Source organism: Salvelinus sp. IW2-2015, unplaced genomic scaffold (genome assembly GCF_002910315.2).
Source record: "Salvelinus sp. IW2-2015 unplaced genomic scaffold, ASM291031v2 Un_scaffold3151, whole genome shotgun sequence".
Taxonomy (NCBI): Eukaryota; Metazoa; Chordata; class Actinopteri; order Salmoniformes; family Salmonidae; genus Salvelinus; species Salvelinus sp. IW2-2015.
In genome coordinates this window covers 63,606-82,796 of record NW_019944439.1, presented here as the reverse complement: position 1 = coordinate 82,796, position 19,191 = coordinate 63,606, and the positions used below count along the sequence as shown (strand labels likewise).

Below are 19,191 nucleotides of genomic sequence, written 5' to 3'. Positions count from 1 at the left end.
CCATCACATCACTAATACCACAGTGAGGAACACTAACACACTACTCCAGACAGCGTTCTCAATCACAGAACTTTATTGAGTCTGAACAACAACGTAAAATAACTAAACATAATACAACAAATTCCACACATCATCATCAATAGAATCCCACAGAGGACACGTTTCCATGGAGATGATGAACTCATTATTCCTGATTGGTCCGTTAAGAGCCGTGACGGGCTGCAGTCATTGGTCAGGTTTGTTTACTAGTGAAGGAGCGAACGTGTCGTCCCCTCCCCCCTCCGCTGCCTCCCCCACCGCTAAACTTCCCCCCTGGGACCCCCTTCCCCCTCCCTCCCTGACTCAGCCACGACAGGCCTGTACCCCCACGACCTCGAGGGGCGCGGTCCCGCGGAGCCAGGCGATATGCACCTGAGAGAGGAGAGGGAGCGAGAAGAACAACAGTGACCATCAGTAATGGTGCATGAAAGTATTATCTTGTATCATTTGATTCTCTGGAATATTTATGTGTGTTGTTTATACAGTATGTACGTGTGCACACGGGATGTCGTTGTGTGTGTACTGCAGGGCTGTGCGTGAGGGCGGGGCCGCGTGTGTGAAGTATGCTCTGCCCGGCCCTCTGGCATCACTGTATAGTCCTTCTTGGGTAACCGGTGGAACGGACTCCACTCCCACGACGTGCCACGTCTGCCCACCCGTCCTTGCGGGCATTATAGTTACCTAGAAGGGAGGGGGATGGGAAGACTATGTATCAAAGGTTCTTTGAAGCATACAACCCAACTTGTTAGTTTACAAGATGTGGTCGTGTTGGTGGTGTGTGTGTTGTGTGTTTGTGTGTGTGTGTGTGTGTGTGTGTGGTGTGTGTTGTGTTGTGTGTGTTGTGTGTGTGTGTGCATTGTGTGTGTGTTGTGTGTGTTATGGATGGTTGGATTGACAGACGGATCGATGCATGGGGTATATGCAATGTAAGAAATGCATGATGAGCTGTATATAATTCCAATCCATTAGAGTAGATGGAGTAAGACTATTGTACCTTAAGAGGACCAGATATCAGAGGTGTTTCAGCAGACTTTATTTAGGATCTCAGCAGGCTGGTTTTCTCTGAGTTGAAGCAATGTCACAGGTACCTGCCAATCATCAAGGGTGCGTTCAGGAGATGCCACACCAGATAAAAATGTTTTGAGACGGTTAAATGAAGGAATTGAGGAAGTTAATTAAAGCATTTTCTCTCATTTGCGCCTACTGAACATAACCCAGTGCTGAACATAACCCAGTAACATTAGGAATGGCCCCTCAGATGACGGTGACCTCTCTGCTCTTGATGCAGTCGAGGGTAAGGCTGCGGGGGCAGGCCTTTCGTGACCCCTCCCCTAGCTGTGGGGAGGTAGGCGGGTATAAGGCTGGAGTGGGCAAAGCCGAGGGTAGTGATTGGGTAGAAGCCTGTGTTGGCCCCGCCSTCAGCAGGCCCCTGGTTGGGTGTTCCACTTGAAGCTGGCTCCTAATTGTCCCGTCTTCTTGATGCAGTCCTCTGATTGGCTCGTCTCTGTTCCGCTGGCCCCTGCATGGCTGCAGGCTCCGGAGCATCTCCAGTAGCTCYCTCTTCTCTAGCTCCGCTTCTGCCAGCTCCTGTCTCCGCAGGCGCTCTGCCCTCAAGAGAGCCCGCACATCACACACCACCCTCGACACCTGGCCCTACACACACACACAGGGATGTGTCATAACACACACACACACACACATTCCTATAGGTAGTACATATAAGTGTGTCACCTTGAGGTCCTCCACCTCGCTCTTCAGCAGAGACTCTTTCTGCACCATGTGTCTCCTCTGAGAGTCCAGCCTCGACTCCATCTCATGCCTCACCTCCTCCACCTTACCCAACATCTCTGCCCTGCAACACACACAAACACACGCATGTGTCACAATAAATCACAATATCCATTGTATAAAAGCAATGATGTCGCCCTTGAGGTTCTAGAATATTGTAAATATTGGCACAGCTTTGTCAAGGATTTGTTAGGAACGACACAGATATAACATCCTAATATATCTCAATCCATCACCTCAAACACACAAACCTGAGCAGCTCYAATTCTGTTCGTAGCTCTGCAACACAGTTGTGCTGTGATTGGTCTACAGAGAGGAGGGTGTGGCCACAGCCGCTAGGACACGCCCTGCTGCGGAACTCACACTCCAACAGGTGAGACTCTAGAGCCCTCCTCTCCACCTGCACCGGACAACCTGGGGAGGTGGAGAGAGGAAAGAGGAGTTAAGGAGAGGAGTACAAAAAGTAACAGAAAGACCAAGTTAGAGAGCAACACTTGAGACCTACTGAAAGTCTCTCACTGTCTTTCTCACCTTCAACCCCTTCCTCTACCTCGCTCCACCTTCCTCTACCCCGCTCCGCCTTCCTCTACCCCGCTCCGCCTTCCTCTACCCCTCTCCGCCTTCCTCTACCCCGCTCCGCCTTCCTCTACCCCTCTTCGCCTTCCTCTGACGCGTCCGCTGCCGCTTCCTCTGCCCTGCTTCGGCGGCTTCCTCTACCCTCTCCGGGCCTTGCTCTATGCCCCTCTCCAACTCTTCCTCTACGCTCGCTCGCGAGTCCTTCCTGCTAACAGGCGCTCTTCCGGCCTTTCCTCTACCGTGTGTTCTCTCCACCTTCTTATCCGCGCTCCGCGCTTCCTCTACCCCTCTCCGCCTTTCGCTCTACCGATGGCTGCTCGCGCCGTTCTCTAGCCCTCTCAGCTGTCCTCTACCTGACCCGCTCCGCTTCCGTCTAACCCCAATCCCGCTTCCCCCGCCCGCCTTCCTGCTACCCTCCTCCACCTCGCCTTCCTCTACCGCACTCGGCCCGCCTTCTCTACCTCCGCTCCGCACTTTCTCTACCCTGTCGCTTCGCTACCCCCTCATTCCTCTGCCGCGCCGCTCCCTTACCCCTGTCACCTCCTCTACCCCGCTCAGGTCCTTCCTCTACCCCCTGCTACACCGTCTCCTCTACCCCGCTCCGCTTCCTCTACCGCTCCCCTCACTCTACCCCTACTTCCTCTACCCCCTCACCTTGCCTGCTACCCCCTCTCCACCTTCCTCTACCCCGCTCTCGACCTTCCTCTACCTTCTCACCTCTGCCTCTACCCACCCCCTCCTACCCTTGCCTCCTTACCCCTCTCTCCACCTTCCTCTACCCCTCTCGCCTCCTACCTCACCATTCCTCTACCCTCCCGCTTCCTAGACCTTCCTCTACTCCGCTCCACCTTCCTCTACCCCCACTCCCACTGGGCATTGCATGGCACTCAAGCACTCCCCCACTCAGAGATGCAGTAGCAAAAGGTCAAAGGAAGATTGAAGGATAAGAACTTAGTGTTTTTAATCATGCAAATGAATGAAACACAATGCCAATACCACCACAAACGCAAACACCTGATACCTACCGCACTGGTAACATATGTTCTCCACCTGCCAACCACAAACGGTCACAGAACACGTGAGAGTTTCACGCTAATACCACCCGCGCCGGCCCCCCGACCCCATTCCGCCATCCATCTGTTGCATTGGCTCTCATCCTCTGGGGGATGTTTCTCATTAAAAATGTAGGTGGGATCCCTCCCTGAGTAGTTGGATGTTTCCCCAATACAGATCTAGGGTCTTTTATTTGCATTTCACCTATAATCGTAAAGGTTGGGATTTGGTTAAGGTAAGATGATCYTAGATCTGTACCTAAGAGCAACTGCTACCTGGAGCAAAGGTCATTGTTCATCCCAGCTGGGCTCTGTATGATGTCACCATGACAACTGGTCTACCACCTGCTCCCCTCACACAGGTGTCATATCACTTCTGCTCCGTCTAAACTAAACACACTTCCATGTAGTATACTATACATTTCTCTAATACACTTACACACACACTCTCTCTGTATTATAATACACTGTAATCAGTGGAGRCTGCTGAGGGKAGGATGGAATGGAGTCAATGAAATGGTATCAACCACATGGAAACCACATGTTTGTTACCATTCCATTGAATCCATTCCAGGCATTATTATGAGCCATCCTCCCCTCAGCAGCCTCCACTGACTGTAATACACACAGAGCTGTAGTACCTGTGGAGGAGCAGGATATGAAGGTGAATGGACACTCGTCCTCGTGTGTGTGAAGTGTCTCCAGGCAGCAGACGGCATCACAACCCTGGCCAGAGTTAACACAACGGATCTGGAGCCTAGACAGGTCATTACGCATGTACCTAACACAGACCAGACCAGACAGTGGTTGTTGGAATAACCATATCATAGTGTGTGTGTGTATGTGAGTGTTTCTGTGTGAGTGTGTATGTGTCTGCGTGGGTGTTTCTGTGTGAGTGTTTCTGTGTGAGTGTGTGTTTGTGAGTGTGTGTACCTGTGCAGTGGTCTCAGAGTGCTGATGTCCAGTGGAAGTCTGTCCTCGGGACAGGAATGGTGGTGTATGAGCCAGGAGCTGATGCAGGCGTCACAGTATGCATGTTCACAAGGGGCCTGGAGGGGGCGCTCCAACACATCCCGACACACACAGCACAGAAGCCCCTCGTTCACGTACCCCACAAACCTCTCCAGGTCATAACCCATCCTACAGCACACACAGACACACAGATCCAYGCAGAGCAAAAACAGCCAGACACCCATACAGCAGCATACAGCAGTGTTAACTTCCTCCTCAATGTTCCTGGTTTTCTCMGTTTTTGAGCCCCTATGACTCTMCATTCTACTGGCATTCTATTTTACAGAATACACTGACCCTTACCTGAGACTGACAGACTCTCCTTCTCTTCCCTCTCTTCCCTCAGTCCTTTCTTCCTCTTTGGACCTCTCTCCTCTCTCCACCTCTTCTTCTCTCTCCTGTCTCTGTAGTTTACCCTAGGTGAGGGTTTCTTCTGGCCCCTCCTCTATTTGCTCTCTCAGGGCCATGTCTCTGTGGTGAAGTCTCCCTAGCAACAGGGATCCTCTCCCCAGGCATCCAGCTGCTGGATGAGACCGCAGACAGACAGAGTTACACACACACGTTAAGAGCAAGTGATGAAAGGAAGACTAGGCCTACTGTAAGTAATTCTGATTTATCTATTTGTTTTATTCAGACATTTTGGCGGGATACATCCCTTGGGATGAATCATTATGTTCTACAGGGGGTCCTGATGAAGTAACAAACATATTAAAGGCAGTTCCATTCAAACAGGAACATGGTGTATCTACAAACATGTTTTCTCCCTCATCCCTTTCCCTCTCTGTCTCTTTGGATGTGGGATTATCATGGATTACGCTCCCCTCTTCTTTGATTGGATTACAGACTACATGACAACATCCCCACTGCACTCTTACCCCACAGCAAAAATCAAAAAGCAACCCCGAAAGAGAGAGAGAGAGATATTAGAGACACATATTCCCCTCAGATTACACAGACCCACAAAGAATTCGAAAACAAATCCAATTTTGATAAACTCCTATATCTATTGGGTGAAATACCACAGTGTGCAATCACAGCAGCAAGACTTGTGACCTGTTGCCACAAGAAAAGGGCAACCAGTGAAGATCAAACATCATTGTAAATACAAACTATATTTATGTTTATTTATTTTCCTTTTTATACTTTAACTATTTTCACATCATTACAACACTGTATATATACATTATATGACATTTGAAATGTCTTCATTCTTTTGGAACTTTTGTGTAAGTGTAAGGTTTACTGTTATTTTTTTATTGTTTATTTCACTTTTGTTTATTATCTATTTCACTTGCTTTGGCAATGTAAGCATATTGTTCCCATGTCAATAAAGCCCTTCAATTGAATTGAAATTGAATTGAGAGACAAAGAGAGAGAGAGAGAGAGATGAGAGAGGGAGATGTCAACCAAACAGGCAATAAACAAAGAGATATCATAGTTATGATGATGAAATCGCCACCACATGTCAGCAAAGCCTAGCTCTCTAGCCTACAGCCCACTACTTATACCATGGCCATCGACTATGTGCTTTCAATATGCATTTTTAATATCRTGCATTATGATAATATGGAAAATATAAACTCTAGTGTAACTCAATAGCAGTTTATGCATTTCAGTAAAACTTCTTTATTCTGCGATGTTGAATATCAATTCTGCATGCAGCAACCTTCTGACCAGTACCTGCTTTTTGCAGTGTGTGGGATTTAGCAGAAATGCTTGCCAGGATGTAATTTATTTGACCATTTATTTTATTTTTATTTTCTAGAGTAGTTTACTTACCACCAGGGCTCAGTCCATGACAGATGACATCTCAATCGGAATCATCATTTAATTCCGCAAACTCCTTCAAATTGACGTGACATTTTTATAACACAAATATCCATGCAATCAATATCGATCGGTTTCATAAATGAGTCTGAATGGCCTACTGTAGGGCAGGCAGGCTATTATCGTAAATCGGTGAAGTTAACCATGGCATCAACTGGCGAAAATCAGATTATTTAGAAGTCAAAATGTACACTCGTTTTACCTCTACCGGCACGACACCGGCTGACAGCGGCAGATTGTGTTTCTTATCGCAAGACGACCGAACTAGAGCAAACGCCACCGTTTGGGCCGCGGGAGTAGAAAACGAGTGCACTCACTAACACTGGACTCCGCCCCTCTACGTAACACGTAGCCAATAGCAGTTTACGCCACTTTAGCGGGAGAATTCGTCTCTGAAGAGTTGTGTATCATTGTTTTCTTGCAACTAACTGTCAAGCAGAGGCTTGCTTGACTAAACAGGTATGTATGAAACACACATTTATGCCTTATGTTATCTTTCCAACATATTGTCACAAGCTAGTTGGTTGTTATAGACGATGAGATGAAAATGTTGAAGCGTTCAAGGTAGCTGCACTAATTTGGGCTAACTAGCTACACTAACGTTAGCTAACAGTTAACGTAATGTATCTATCTGAACCAACAATGACGTGTATAAACACATCATTGGTATAAACCCATACATCCCATTGATCTGAACTAACTATTCAAGGGCCATGTACACTGAATGGAAGTWATATATAGCTATGTTATGTAAATCTGTTATTTAACTAGCTGCCTTTTCCTAATCMGCTGCTTACTAGAACATTGATTAGCTAGTTAGCTAGCTGAATAAGGTGTTTCAGTAGGGAACAAAAGCCTGCATACCCAGGACCACTAGTACTTGTTCTCCAGGGGGCTCAGGGTTGGCCACCCCTACCCATAAGCCCTATTATAGATGTGAAATGATTTGATCAAATATTACAAACACCCCCTCACTCACAGACAGGATGCGTCGCTCAGGGGCCCCCAGCCAGGTCTTTGGTAACATGTCGAAGAAGCCCCGGTTCGTCCCTCCTGGAGCCTCACTGGCTGGTCCTCCTGAYCCCCCTGTGGGTACCCTGCTTGAACCGGAGCCTCTGGCCCCTAAACTCRCCCTGGGGAACGTGCTCAACAAGGTGAACACACGGTCCACTTCACTTTCATCCTTAGTCACAAATGTGACCCCTATTACTATTGTAGTAATTAAGTAACTAAGCATAGGAGTCATATTGGAGCTACTTCTCTCTCTAGCCGATGTGAGTAAGACCTTTAACAAATTAACATTCACAAGGCTGCAGGGCCAGACAGATTACCAGGACGYGTACTCAGAGCATGCACTGACCAGCTGGGAAGTATCTAAACTGACATTTTCAACCTCTTCCTGACCCAGTGTGTAATACCTACATGTTTCAAGCAGACCACCATAGACCCTGTGCCCAAGAACGCCAAGGTAACCTGTCTAAATGACTATTGCCATGTAGCATCTGTAGTCATGAAAGGCTATGAAAGGCTGGTCATGGCTCACATCAATACCATCATCCCAGACACCCTGGATCCACTCCAGTTCGCATACCTCCCCAACAGATCCACAGATGACACAATCTGTATTGCATTTCACACYGCCCTTACCCACTTGGACAAAAGGAACACCTACGTGAGAAGGCTGTTCATTGACTACATCTCAGCGTTCAACACCATAGTGCCCTCCATGCTCAGCACTAAAGTAAGGACCCTGGGACTGAACATCTCCCTCTGCAACTGGATCCTAGACTTCCTGTCAGGGCGCACCCAGGTGGTGAGGGTAGGCAACAACATCTGCCATGCTCACCCTTAATATGGGGGCCCCTCAGGGGTGCGTGCTTAGTCCACTCCTGTACTCCCTGTTCACCCACGACTGTATGGGTGCGCACGACTCCAACACCATTAAGTTTGCCGACGACATAACGGTGATAGGCCTGATCACCGACAACAATGAGACATCCTATAGGGAGGAGGTCAGAGACAACAAGCTCTCCCACAATGTCAGCAAGACAGGATCTGATGGTAGACAACAGGAAACGGAGGGCCGAGCACACCCACATCGACAGGGCTGTAGTGGAGGGGCTGCATCACCGCTTGGTATGGCAACTGCTTGGCATCTGACCGCATGGCACTACAGAGGGTAGTGCGTACAACCCAGTACATCACTGGGGCCGAGCTCCCTGCCATCAAGGACCTCTATGCCAGGCGGTGTCAGAGGAAGGCCCTAAAAATGTTCAGACTCCAGCCATCCAAATTATCGACTGTTCTCTCTGCTACCGTACGGCAAGCACTACCAATGCACCAACAGGACCCTGAACAGCTTCTAGCTCCAAGCCATAAGACTGCTAAATAGTTAGTTTTTAAAAAACTGTTCAATGGTTTACATTTACATTGTAGTCATTTAGCAGACACTCTTATCCAGAGCTACTTAGTTAGTGCATTCATCTTCAGATATCTAGGTGGAACAACCACACATCTCAGTCATAGTAAGTACATTTTTCCTGAAAGTAGCTATCAGCAAAGTCAGAGCTAGTAAGGGGGTGTTAGTTAACGAAAGGCTTTTTGTTATTGTCAACTTCTCGTTACTCATTGTGTATCTATTATTTTATTATTACGTGTTTTTTCTATTATTTCTCTGTTGTGAAGTAAGTAAGCATTTCACTGTTAGTCCAGACCTGTTGTTTACGAAGCATATGACAAATAACATTTGAATTGATTTGACTTCATCCAAGACTGTGTAAAGGGTTTCACTCATACTGCGACATGTGGACCTTCTCAGACCTATCTAACAGTTCTCCTTCCTTGCAGGTCCAGAGGAGCCTCTCAGCCCCTGCACCGCCCCTTGCCCTGCCTGTGARGGCCTTCAGCCTGGCTAAGAGCAGCCCCCAAGCCCCAGGCCTGTCCAGAGCTCTAGCCAGGGTGCTGGGTGCAGCAGACRGTAAGAAGAACGAGCTAGAGCCTGAAGACCCTTCCTTTACAGAGGAGAACACTGGAGACCCAGCTGGTGAGTTAGATATGGGAGGTGGGTTGTGGTGGTGGCACAGTAAACGTTGCCATTGAAACCAGGTATTCCTGGTGTAGATCTAATGCATTTAAATGTGGAGCAGTACTTCTGGTAAGCTTTGGAATTACTCTCTCTGTATGTCAAAAGCAGAAATCATGGTGATGAACATCACTGATTATAAAGCAACAAAGTTACTACTAACCAACGATGATGGTAAGAATAGTCAGGAACATTTTTTGTGCCATAAGCGAAATGCAGTATATTAACTATGTAGCATATATTGTTTACATTTCACTGCTGTTGCTAAAGATGTTCTGAAACATTGTTTGAGAGATGCTGGGACTTTGTATAGGTTAACGATTGAGTTTAAGACCCAAGAAGGTGAGGCACGGGTAGAAACTGTATTTTGCCTAATAAAATAGGGATATTTTTTATTTAAGCAGGCAAGTCAATTAAGAACATACAGTGSCTTCAGAAAGTATTCAGACCCCTTGACTTTTTCCGCACTTTGTTACGTTACAGCCTTAATCTAAAATGGATTAAATAAAAACWAATCCTCAGCAATGTACACACAATACCCCATAATGACAAACCAAAAACAGGTTTTTCATTTTSTAAATGTATACAAAATTTAAAACCGATACCTTATTTACATAAGTATTCTGACCCTTTGCTATGAGACTCGAAATTGAGCTCAGGTGCATCCTGTTTCCATTGAGCATCTTTGAGATGTTTCTACAACTTGGAGTCCACCTGTGGTAAATTCAGTTGTTTGGACATGATTTAGAAAGGCACACACCTGTCTATGTAAGGTTCCACAGTCAAAGGAATTGTCCGTAGAGCTCCGAGACAGGATTGTGTCGAGGCACAGATCTAGAGAAGGGTACCAAAGCATTTCTGCAGCATTGAAGGTCCCCAAGTACACAGTGGCCTCCATCATTCTTAAATGGAAGAAGTTTGGAACCCTCAAAACTCTTCCTAGAGCTGGCCACCCGGCTAAACTGAGCAATCGGGGGAGAAGGGCCTTGGTCAAGGAGGTGACCAAGAACCCAAAGGTTACTCTGACAAAAGGCCAGAGTTCCTCTGTGGAGATGGGAGAACCTTCCAGAGGGACAACCATCTCTCAGGCCTTTATGGTAGAGTGGCCAGACGGAAGCCATTCCTCAGTAAAAGGCACATGACAGCCCGCTTGGAGTTTGCCAAAAGGCACCTAGAGATTCTCAGACCATGAGAAACAAGATTATCTGATCTGATGAAACCAAGATTGAACTCTTTGGCCTGAATGCCAAGTGTCACGTCTGGAGGATACCTGGCACCATCCCTACAGTGAGCATGGTGGTGGCAGCATCATTCTGTGGGGATGTTTTTCAGCGGCAGGGACTGGGAGACTAGTCAGGATCGAGGCAAAGGTGAACGGAGCAAAGTACAGAGAGGTCTTGTTGAAAACCTGCTCCAGAGCTCACAGGACGTCAGACGGGTGAAGGTTCACCTTCCAACAGGACAATGACCCTAAGCACACAGCCAAGACAACACAGGAGTGACTTTGGGACAAGTCTCTGAATGTCCTTGAGTGGCCCAGCCAGAGCCCGGACTTGAACCTGATCGAACATCTCTGGAGAGACCTGAAAATAGCTGTGTAGCAACACTCCCCATCCAACCTGACAGAGCTTGAGAGGATCTGCAGAGAAAAAATACAGGTGTGCCAAGCTTGTAGCGTCATACCCAAAAAGACTTGAGGCTGTAATTGCTGCCAAAGGTGCTTCAACAAAGTACTGAGTAAAGGGTCTGAATACTTATGTAAATGTAATATTTCAGTAAAAAAAAAATCGAAATTATCAAAAACCTGTTTTTGCTTTGTCATTATGGGTGTTGTGATGTCATTATGGGGTGTTGTGATGTCATTATGGGGTATTGTGTGTAGATTGATGAGGAGAAAAAAAGTGATTTAATCAATTTTACATTAAGGCTGTAACATAATAAAATGTGGAAAAAGTCAAGGGGTCTGAATACTTTCCGAAGGTACTGTATACTTATTTACAATGACGGCCTAGCAAGAGGCAAAAAGGCTAAACTTTCCAGTTTGAGTGTGTTTTGCAGCTTGTTCCAGTCGCTAGCTGGAGCGAACTGAAAAGAGCAGCGACCCAGGGATGTGTGTGCTTTGGGGACCGTTAACAGAATGTGACTGGCAGAACGGGTGCTATATATATATTTGTATTGTTTTATTTAACCTTTATTTAACTAGTCAGTTAAGAACAAATTCATATTTTACAATGATGGTCAACCCCGGACAAACCCTCCCCTAACCCAGACGTCAGTGGACCAATTTGTGCGCCGCCCTATGGGATTCCTGATCACGGCCGGTTGTGATACAGCCCGGGATCGAACCAGGGTCTGTAGTGACGTCTCTAGCACTGAGATGCAGTACCTTAGACCGCTGCACCACTCGGTAGGGTTGCAGTAGGTATCTCAGATAGGGGGGAGTGAGGGCTAAGAGGGTTTTATAAATAAGCATCAACCAGTGGGCCTAGCACCGGATATACAGAGACGGCCAGTTTACAGAGTGCCGTGATGTGTCCTATAAGGAGCATTGTTGGCAAATCTGAAGGCCGACTGGTAAAGAACATCTAGCTGCTCGAGAGTACCCTTACCTGCCGATCTATACATTTCATCTCCGTAATTTAGCATGGGTAGGATGGTCGTCTGAATCAGGGTTAGTTTGGCAGCTGGGTGAAAGATGAGTGATTACGATAGAGGAAACCAAGTCTAGATTTAACCTTTGGGTTATTTCSAATGTGGTCCTTGATGTAAAAGACAGGAAAAGATGCTACGACCTCCGACAAGACATCAAACATGCAAAAGGACAATATAGGAGGAAGGTGGAATCCTATTACATCGGCTCCGACGCTCGTCGTATTTGGCAGGGCTTGCACACGATAACGGATTACCTAGGGAAACAGCCATGAGTTGCCTAGCGATGCAGAACTCCCAAACAAGCTCCATGCCTTCCGTGAAAGCCCCTGTTTTTACAGATGACTGTGATCTCGCTCTCCGTAGCCGATGTGAGTAAAACATTTAAACAGGTTCACAATCACAAGGCCGGAATACCAGAGCGTGTTCATCAAAGCATGCGTTGACCAGCTGGCAAGTGTCTTAACAGAAATGTTCAATCTCTCCTTGTCCCAGACTGGAATGCCAACATGTTTCAACGCACCACCATTGTCCCTGTTCCCGAGATCTCCAAGGTAACCTGCCTAAATGACTGTAGTCATGTGGCACTCACATCTGTARTTATGAAGTCCAAGGCTGGTCATGACACACATCAACACCATCATCCCAGACACCCTAAATCCACTCCAATTCACATACCATCCCAACAGATCCACAGATGACGCAATCTTGCACTTCCACCTGGAGGGGAAATAACTGTCAATGCWGTTGATAGACTACAGCTCAGTGTTCAACACCATAGTCCCCTCCAAGCTCCTCACCAAGCTAGGGACCCTGGGACTGAACCCCTCCCTCTGCAACTTAACCACAAAGCACTAGAGGTTGGTGCGGCAACCTAGTGCATCACTGGGGCCATGCTCCCTACCATCCAGGACCTCTATATCAGGCGGTATCAGAGGAAGACTCCAGCCACCCAAGCCATAGACTGTTTACTCTGCTACCGTCTGGCAAACGCTATTGGAGCACCAGCTCTCAGACCAACAGGCTCAGTTAAAAATATGATCATTTATGTCAGCCTGATTTAGGCCTTAGATGCCGATACTCATTGGTGTATTTTAATTATGACTACAAATTAAAGGATTTTTAATTTGCAAACCCTCACGTGTGCCTGGACTTGGAATTTTTAATGCCACTTAACACCTATTTGTGGTTATAATTTTTCCTTGAAACCAAGRTCATGTATATGCTGCTTTAGAAAGGAAATGCAGCAAACCAATATCGCCTTTCTAAGGTGAGCGACACTTAGTCTATCCATTTAGGACTGGCAGGGATTTATTTAATGCTCTGGCTTGTGCTTCAGTGAAACAAACACACACTGAATGAAGCCTAGCCAACTGTAACAAGCCTATGTTTTAATGACAGCAGGTCCAGCATTATGCAAATGAGCGTGGGTAGTGCAGCGGCAGCGCGAGGCAGATTAGAGCTGTGCCTGGGATCAGTGAGCACACGCGCTCTGTCCCCCTCCCTCTCAGAGCAACTAGTGCCTCTGTCTGTCTTCTCTCCTTTCTCTGCTTTTCCTCTCTCTTTAGCTTTTCACTAGTTTTCCCTCATTCTGTTGTTCCCGTCGGCGGATGATTCGTGTGTTTCTCTTTGAGAAGCAGCTTTGATTTTCCTTTGTGTGAAGAAAAGAAAACGCGCATTCGCACGGACTCGCGCTGCGCGCACACCTCTCCGGTTAAACCAGCGACGTTTCCTCTTTTCTAGTTAAACGGAAATAAGAATAAAGAAAATGCATCTTTACAATTTCATCGGTATTTCCCCATGTAAGCACACACATTCCCCCCGTATGTTAGTATTTGGTGTATAGCAGTTAGAACGAGCGCTGRTTTGAGGTTTAGAGAGACCRGGCTGTAAGTAGGTCGGGCTGGGTTTAAGCGGCTTTAGCCTGCGTCAGCCTAAGCTGGGAGGAATTCACCCAAAGCCCTCCGCGGTAGGCGGGGGCCTAAACGAGGCTGGCCTAGTTAAGCCTGATTCTTATTGTTGCCGTGTGTGTTGTGTAACACAGAGCAGAGAAGACCTCGGATGAGAGAGAGTACATGTGTTAGACAGAGACTGTTTGATTGAGAATCCATGAAGGGGGAGAAAGAAGAGGGACAAGGAAGAGAGTGAGTGAGAGTTAAACCAGTATTAGCCTGAGCCTCATCACAGAACAGAAAGAAAAGGGAGGTAGAGAACCAGACCAAATCTCAAAAGAAGCGAGATATTGTGTTGAGTTAGTGCTGGTGTCTAGGCCTGGCTCGGTTCAGTCTGGTTCCCTGGGCTATGTTCTAAGATGTCGTCTGGGTCCGTCTACACGTCGTCCAGTATGGTGGGTAAGGCTCGCTCGTCCAACTTCACCCTGTCTGAGAAACTGGACCTGCTGAAGCTGGTCCGCCCACACATTCKCATCCTGGAGGAGCACACCAACAAGCACGCTGTCATCGTGGACAAGAACAAGTGCTGGGACACAGTGTCTGAGCAGTACAACGTCCTGGGGGGGGACAGGCCCCCCCGCACTGCYCAGGGCCTACGCACCCTCTACAAGAGGCTGAAGGAGTCGGCCAAACAGGAAGTGATGCAACGGAGACACGCCCAGCCAGAGTACAGAGGAAGTATATCTGAACCAACCAGGAGAGTGATGGAGATGATACCTCACCTTTTCCATCACGGAGCTATCCACCATGATAAAGACCCAGCAACGATGCACAGGTGAGACACACACACACACACACACACACACAGGCTGCTCTGTACAGCTCTCCGAGAGGGGAGGGGCTGCTCTACTAGTAATTAGAGGGGAGGGGCTGCTCTGTAGAGCTCTACTATGGAGGGGCTGCTCTGTAGAGCTCTACTAGAAACTAAAGGAGAGGGGAGGGGCTGCTCTGTAGAGCTCTGCTAGTAACTAGAGGGGAGGGGCTGCTCTGTAGAGCTCTACTAGTAATTAGAGGGTCTGCTCTGTAGAGCTCTGCTAGTAACTAGAGGGGAGGGGCTGCTCTGTAGAGCTCTACTAGTAACTAGAGGAGAGGGGAGGGGCTGCTCTACTAGAGGGGAGGGGCTGCTCTACTAGAGGGGAGGGGCTGCTCTACTAGAGGGGAGGGGCTGCTCTACTAGAGAGGGGAGGGGCTGCTCTGTAGAACTGAACACAGAGCTAACCTCAATCAGTTTACACATGCACACATGCACACATACACACTCCTCAGGCTCACACTCTTGACCTCAGAACAGCCTCAATTTGTCAGGGCATGGACTCTACAAGGTGTTCCACAGGGATTATGGACCATAGTTGTGTCTGGTTGACTGGATGTCCTTTGGGTGGTGGACCATTATTTATACACACGGGAAACTGTTGAGTGTGAAAAACCCAGCAGCATTGCAGTTCTTGACACGTACAGGTGCACCTGGCACCTACTACCATAACCCGTTCAAAGGTTCTTACATTTTATGTCTTGCCCATTCATCCTATGAATGGCACACATTCTCAATTGTCTCAAGGCTTTAAAATCCCCCTTTTAACCTGTCTCCCCCTTTCATCTACACTGATTTCAGGTCGATTTAAAAAATGACATCAATAAGGGATCATAGTTTTCACCTAGATTCACCTGGTTAGTCTGTCATGGAAAGAGCATTTGTTCTTAATGTTTTGTATACTCAGTGTATAATTTATTATTAGATGATAGTTCCAGCTTTAACTGAGACAACAAGCAAAATATGAGTTTACAGTGCCTTACACGTGATGTTTACAGCGCCTTACACGTCATGTCTACAGCGCCCTTACACGTCATGTCTACAGCGCCCTTACACGTCATGTTTACAGCGCCCTTACACGTCATGTTTACAGCGCCCTTACACGTCATGTTTACAGCGCCTTACACGTCATGTTTACAGCGCCCTTACACGTCATGTTTACGCGCCCTTACACGTCATGTTTACAGCGCCCTTACACGTCATGTTTACAGCGCCCTTAACACGTCATGTCTACAGCGCCTTACACGTCATGTTTACAGCGCCCTTACACGTCATTTACAGCGCCCTTACACGTCATGTTTACAGCGCCTTACACGTCATGTTTACAGCGCCCTTACACGTCATGTTTACAGCGCCCTTACACGTCATGTTTACAGCGCCCTTACACGTCATGTTTACAGCGCCTTACACGTCATGTTTACAGCGCCCTTACACGTCATGTTTACAGCGCCCTTACACGTCATGTTTTACAGCGGACCCTTACACGTCATGTTTACAGCGCCTTACACGTCATGTTTACAGCGCCTTACACGTCATGTCTACAGCGCCTTCCACGTCATGTTTCAGCGCCCTTACACGTCATGTTTACAGCGCCTTACACGTCATGTTTACAGGCCGCTTACACGTCATGTTTACAGCGCCTTACACGTCATGTCTACAGCGCCTTACACGTCATGTTTCCAGCACCCTTACACGTCATGTTCTACAGCGCCCTTACACGTCATGTTTACAGCGCCCTTACACGTCATGTCTACAGCGCCTTACACGTCATGTCTACAGCGCCCTTACACGTCATGTCTAAGCGCCCTTACACGTCATGTTTACAGCGCCCTTACACGTCATGTTACAGCGCCTTACACGTCATGTTACAGCGCCCTTACACGTCATGTCTACAGCGCCCTTACACGTCATGTTTACAGCGCCCTTACACGTCATGTTAAGCCTTACACGTCATGTTACAGCGCCCTTACACGTCATGTTTACAGCGCCCTTACACGTCATGTCTACAGCGCCTTACACGTCATGTTTACAGCGCCCTTACACGTCATGTCTACAGCGCCCTTACACGTCATGTTACAGCGCTTAACACGTCATGTTTACAGGCGCCCTTACACGTCATGTCTACAGCGCCCTTACACGTCATGTCTACAGCGCCTTACACGTCATGTTTACAGGCCCTTACACGTCATGTCTACAGCGCCTTACACGTCATGTTTACAGCGCCCTTACACGTCATGTTACAGCGCCCTACACGTCATGTTTACAGCGCCCTTACACGTCATGTCTACAGCGCCTTACACGTCATGTCTACAGCCCCTTACACGTCATGTTTACAGCACCTTACACGTCATGTCTACAGCGCCCTTAACCGCTCCATGTCTACAGCGCCCTTACACGTCATGTCTACAGCCCTTACACGTCATGTCTACAGCCCTTACACGTCATGTTACAGCAGCCCTTACACGTCATGTTTACAGCGCCCTTACACGTCATGTCTACAGCGCCCTTACACGTCATGTTACAGCGCCCTTACACGTCATGTTTACAGCCCTTACACGTCATGTCTACAGGCGCCTTACACGTCATGTCTACAGCACCTTACACGTCATGTTACAGCACCTTAACACGTCATGTTAACAGCGCCCTTAAACGTCATGTTACAGCGCCCTTACACGTCATGTTACAGCGCCTTACACGTCATGTCTACAGCGCCCTTACAGTCAGTTTACAGCACCTTACAACGTCATGTCTACAGCGCCTTACACGTCATGTCTACAGCGCCCTTACACGTCATGTTACAGCGCCTTACACGTCATGTTTACAGCACCTTACACGTCATGTCTACAGCGCCTTACACGTCATGTTTACACCACACCGCACCTTACACGTCATGTTTACAGCGCTTACACGTCATGTCTACAGCACCCTTACACGTCATGTTTACCGCGCCCTTACACGTCATGTTACAGCACCTTACACGTCATGTTTACAGCACCTTACACGTCATGTTACAGCCGCCTTACACGTCATGTTTACAGCGCCTTACACGTTCATGTTTACAGCGCTTACACGTCATGTTTACAGCAGCCCTTAACACGTCATGTCTACACACATATCATCCCATTCCATTCTGTCCAGTTCAAAATATATTTGAGTTGTGGAGACGAGTCTATCAAACCCGCTTTTCAAGAGGCAGAAAGTCAACAATCTGGTCAATTCACATTTTAAACGTAGGAGAGGTATTAGCCCACAGTAGCAGAATKCATTCTTTAGCAAAGTATGAGATGGTCATGAAAAGGGTTTTAAGAAGAATGTTTTTGACCTTCCCGAAGACCGGTTGTATTTCTACACAGCCGGTCTTCTACACCTGCATTTCTTGCTGTTTGTGGTTTTAGGCTGGGTTTCTGTACAGCACTTTGTGACATCGGCTGATGTAAAAAGGGCTTTATAAATACATTTGATTGATTGAATACTCTCAATACCCCCACCTAGTGCCACTTATACATGTATGGCTGTAGTAATAAAGCTGTATTCTATTCCATATTGTCTCTGCTGGACGGGATGCAAATTCCAATGGTGATGGTATAATGATACAGTAATAAAGCTGTATTATTCTGTTTATCTGCAGGATGTGTATAAGCATGACTCTCCCATGGAGCAACCTGGCAGCAGCTCCTCCCTCCCAGAGTACATACCCATCAACCCCGTCCACACCACCCTGGACCAGGATGTGTGGGTCCATGGCTTGGTCATCCAGGATGTGGTCCAGCTGGACCAGGAGTGTGGAGCCAGGTCAGCCAAACGCATGCGACACCCAAGGCGTGACATTCTGAGCAGACTGGACCAGGAATTAGTGGACGATAGTAAATTGCCTCTTATTCTCTCGTCTCATATACCTGCAATCCAAAATGCCGCTGTCCTCACTGTGCACGAGATCACAAGGTGAAGCCTTTGATTGGTGTTATGTTTTTGCAATTAGGACGAAGAGGGAGGGCAGAGGACAGGGGAGAAGACTCTTGAATGAGTCTCCGGGCAAAAGAATCCAACTCGTGTCATTTAGTCCAGACAGGCTTCCCATCCAATCTCCTTCATTAGGCGTCAGTGTCCTGCCGTTACTGCATGCACCAATTACAATCCACGCTCAGCCCACACGTTCCACCACTGCAAACGTGGTGACCTTTGTACCCTGACATGCCACCCAAAACTGTACCCCTCTCTCCCGAGCGCCAGTCGCGATACTCCTGTATCCCCAAGCTCCAGTGTCTCCCCATCCTATCAGTACTAGGCCAAGGATGGAAACCCAGAGCGAGCGAGTGCGGCACCTACGATCCATTCAAGCCATTACCACCAGGAATACGCTCTAATACCTGGCAGGGAGAGAAAAGAGGAGGGGTCTGTAGAAGA

General features: G+C 47.7%; 4 protein-coding genes across 7 annotated transcripts in view; 3 read left to right on the top strand and 1 right to left on the bottom strand.

Annotated features, from left to right (window-relative positions):
* Positions 1–447, top strand: part of virma (vir like m6A methyltransferase associated) — a 25,816-nt gene extending 25,369 nt beyond the window's left edge. Inside the window, exon 23 of the mRNA XM_070440905.1 lies at positions 347–447. Coding sequence (XP_070297006.1) covers positions 347–447 — 101 coding nt within the window. The remainder of the gene's footprint in view (positions 1–346) is intronic.
* Positions 448–1,055: 608 nt separating this feature from the next.
* On the bottom strand, positions 1,056–6,575 carry rnf41l (ring finger protein 41, like). 4 transcript variants are annotated; one of them, XM_070440908.1, is made up of 7 exons: positions 6,246–6,575; positions 4,770–4,989; positions 4,389–4,595; positions 4,097–4,236; positions 2,079–2,241; positions 1,771–1,891; positions 1,056–1,692 (listed from the first exon to the last, which is right to left on the bottom strand). In XM_070440908.1, exons 3-7 carry the CDS (start codon positions 4,592–4,594, stop codon positions 1,294–1,296), a joined length of 1,029 nt encoding a protein of 342 aa, XP_070297009.1. In that variant the 5' UTR covers position 4,595; positions 4,770–4,989; positions 6,246–6,575; the 3' UTR covers positions 1,056–1,293. The 4 variants fall into 4 exon arrangements, with proteins under 4 accessions (XP_070297009.1, XP_023998191.1, XP_070297007.1 ...); XM_024142423.2 differs by having other exon boundaries at positions 4,770–4,986; XM_070440906.1 differs by lacking the exons at positions 4,770–4,989; positions 6,246–6,575 and having other exon boundaries at positions 4,389–4,763.
* A 76-nt stretch (positions 6,576–6,651) lies between these two features.
* Positions 6,652–19,191, top strand: part of rad54b (RAD54 homolog B) — a gene marked incomplete at its 3' end in the record, with an annotated part of 34,410 nt that continues 21,870 nt past the window's right edge. Inside the window, 3 exon segments of the mRNA XM_070440904.1 lie at positions 6,652–6,752; positions 7,275–7,447; positions 9,141–9,336. Coding sequence (XP_070297005.1) covers positions 7,280–7,447; positions 9,141–9,336 — 364 coding nt within the window.
* Positions 12,722–19,191, top strand: part of LOC112075424 (fibrinogen silencer-binding protein) — a 14,803-nt gene continuing 8,333 nt past the window's right edge. Inside the window, exon 1 of the mRNA XM_024142426.2 lies at positions 12,722–14,751. Coding sequence (XP_023998194.1) covers positions 14,336–14,751 — 416 coding nt within the window. The 5' untranslated portion in view covers positions 12,722–14,335. The remainder of the gene's footprint in view (positions 14,752–19,191) is intronic.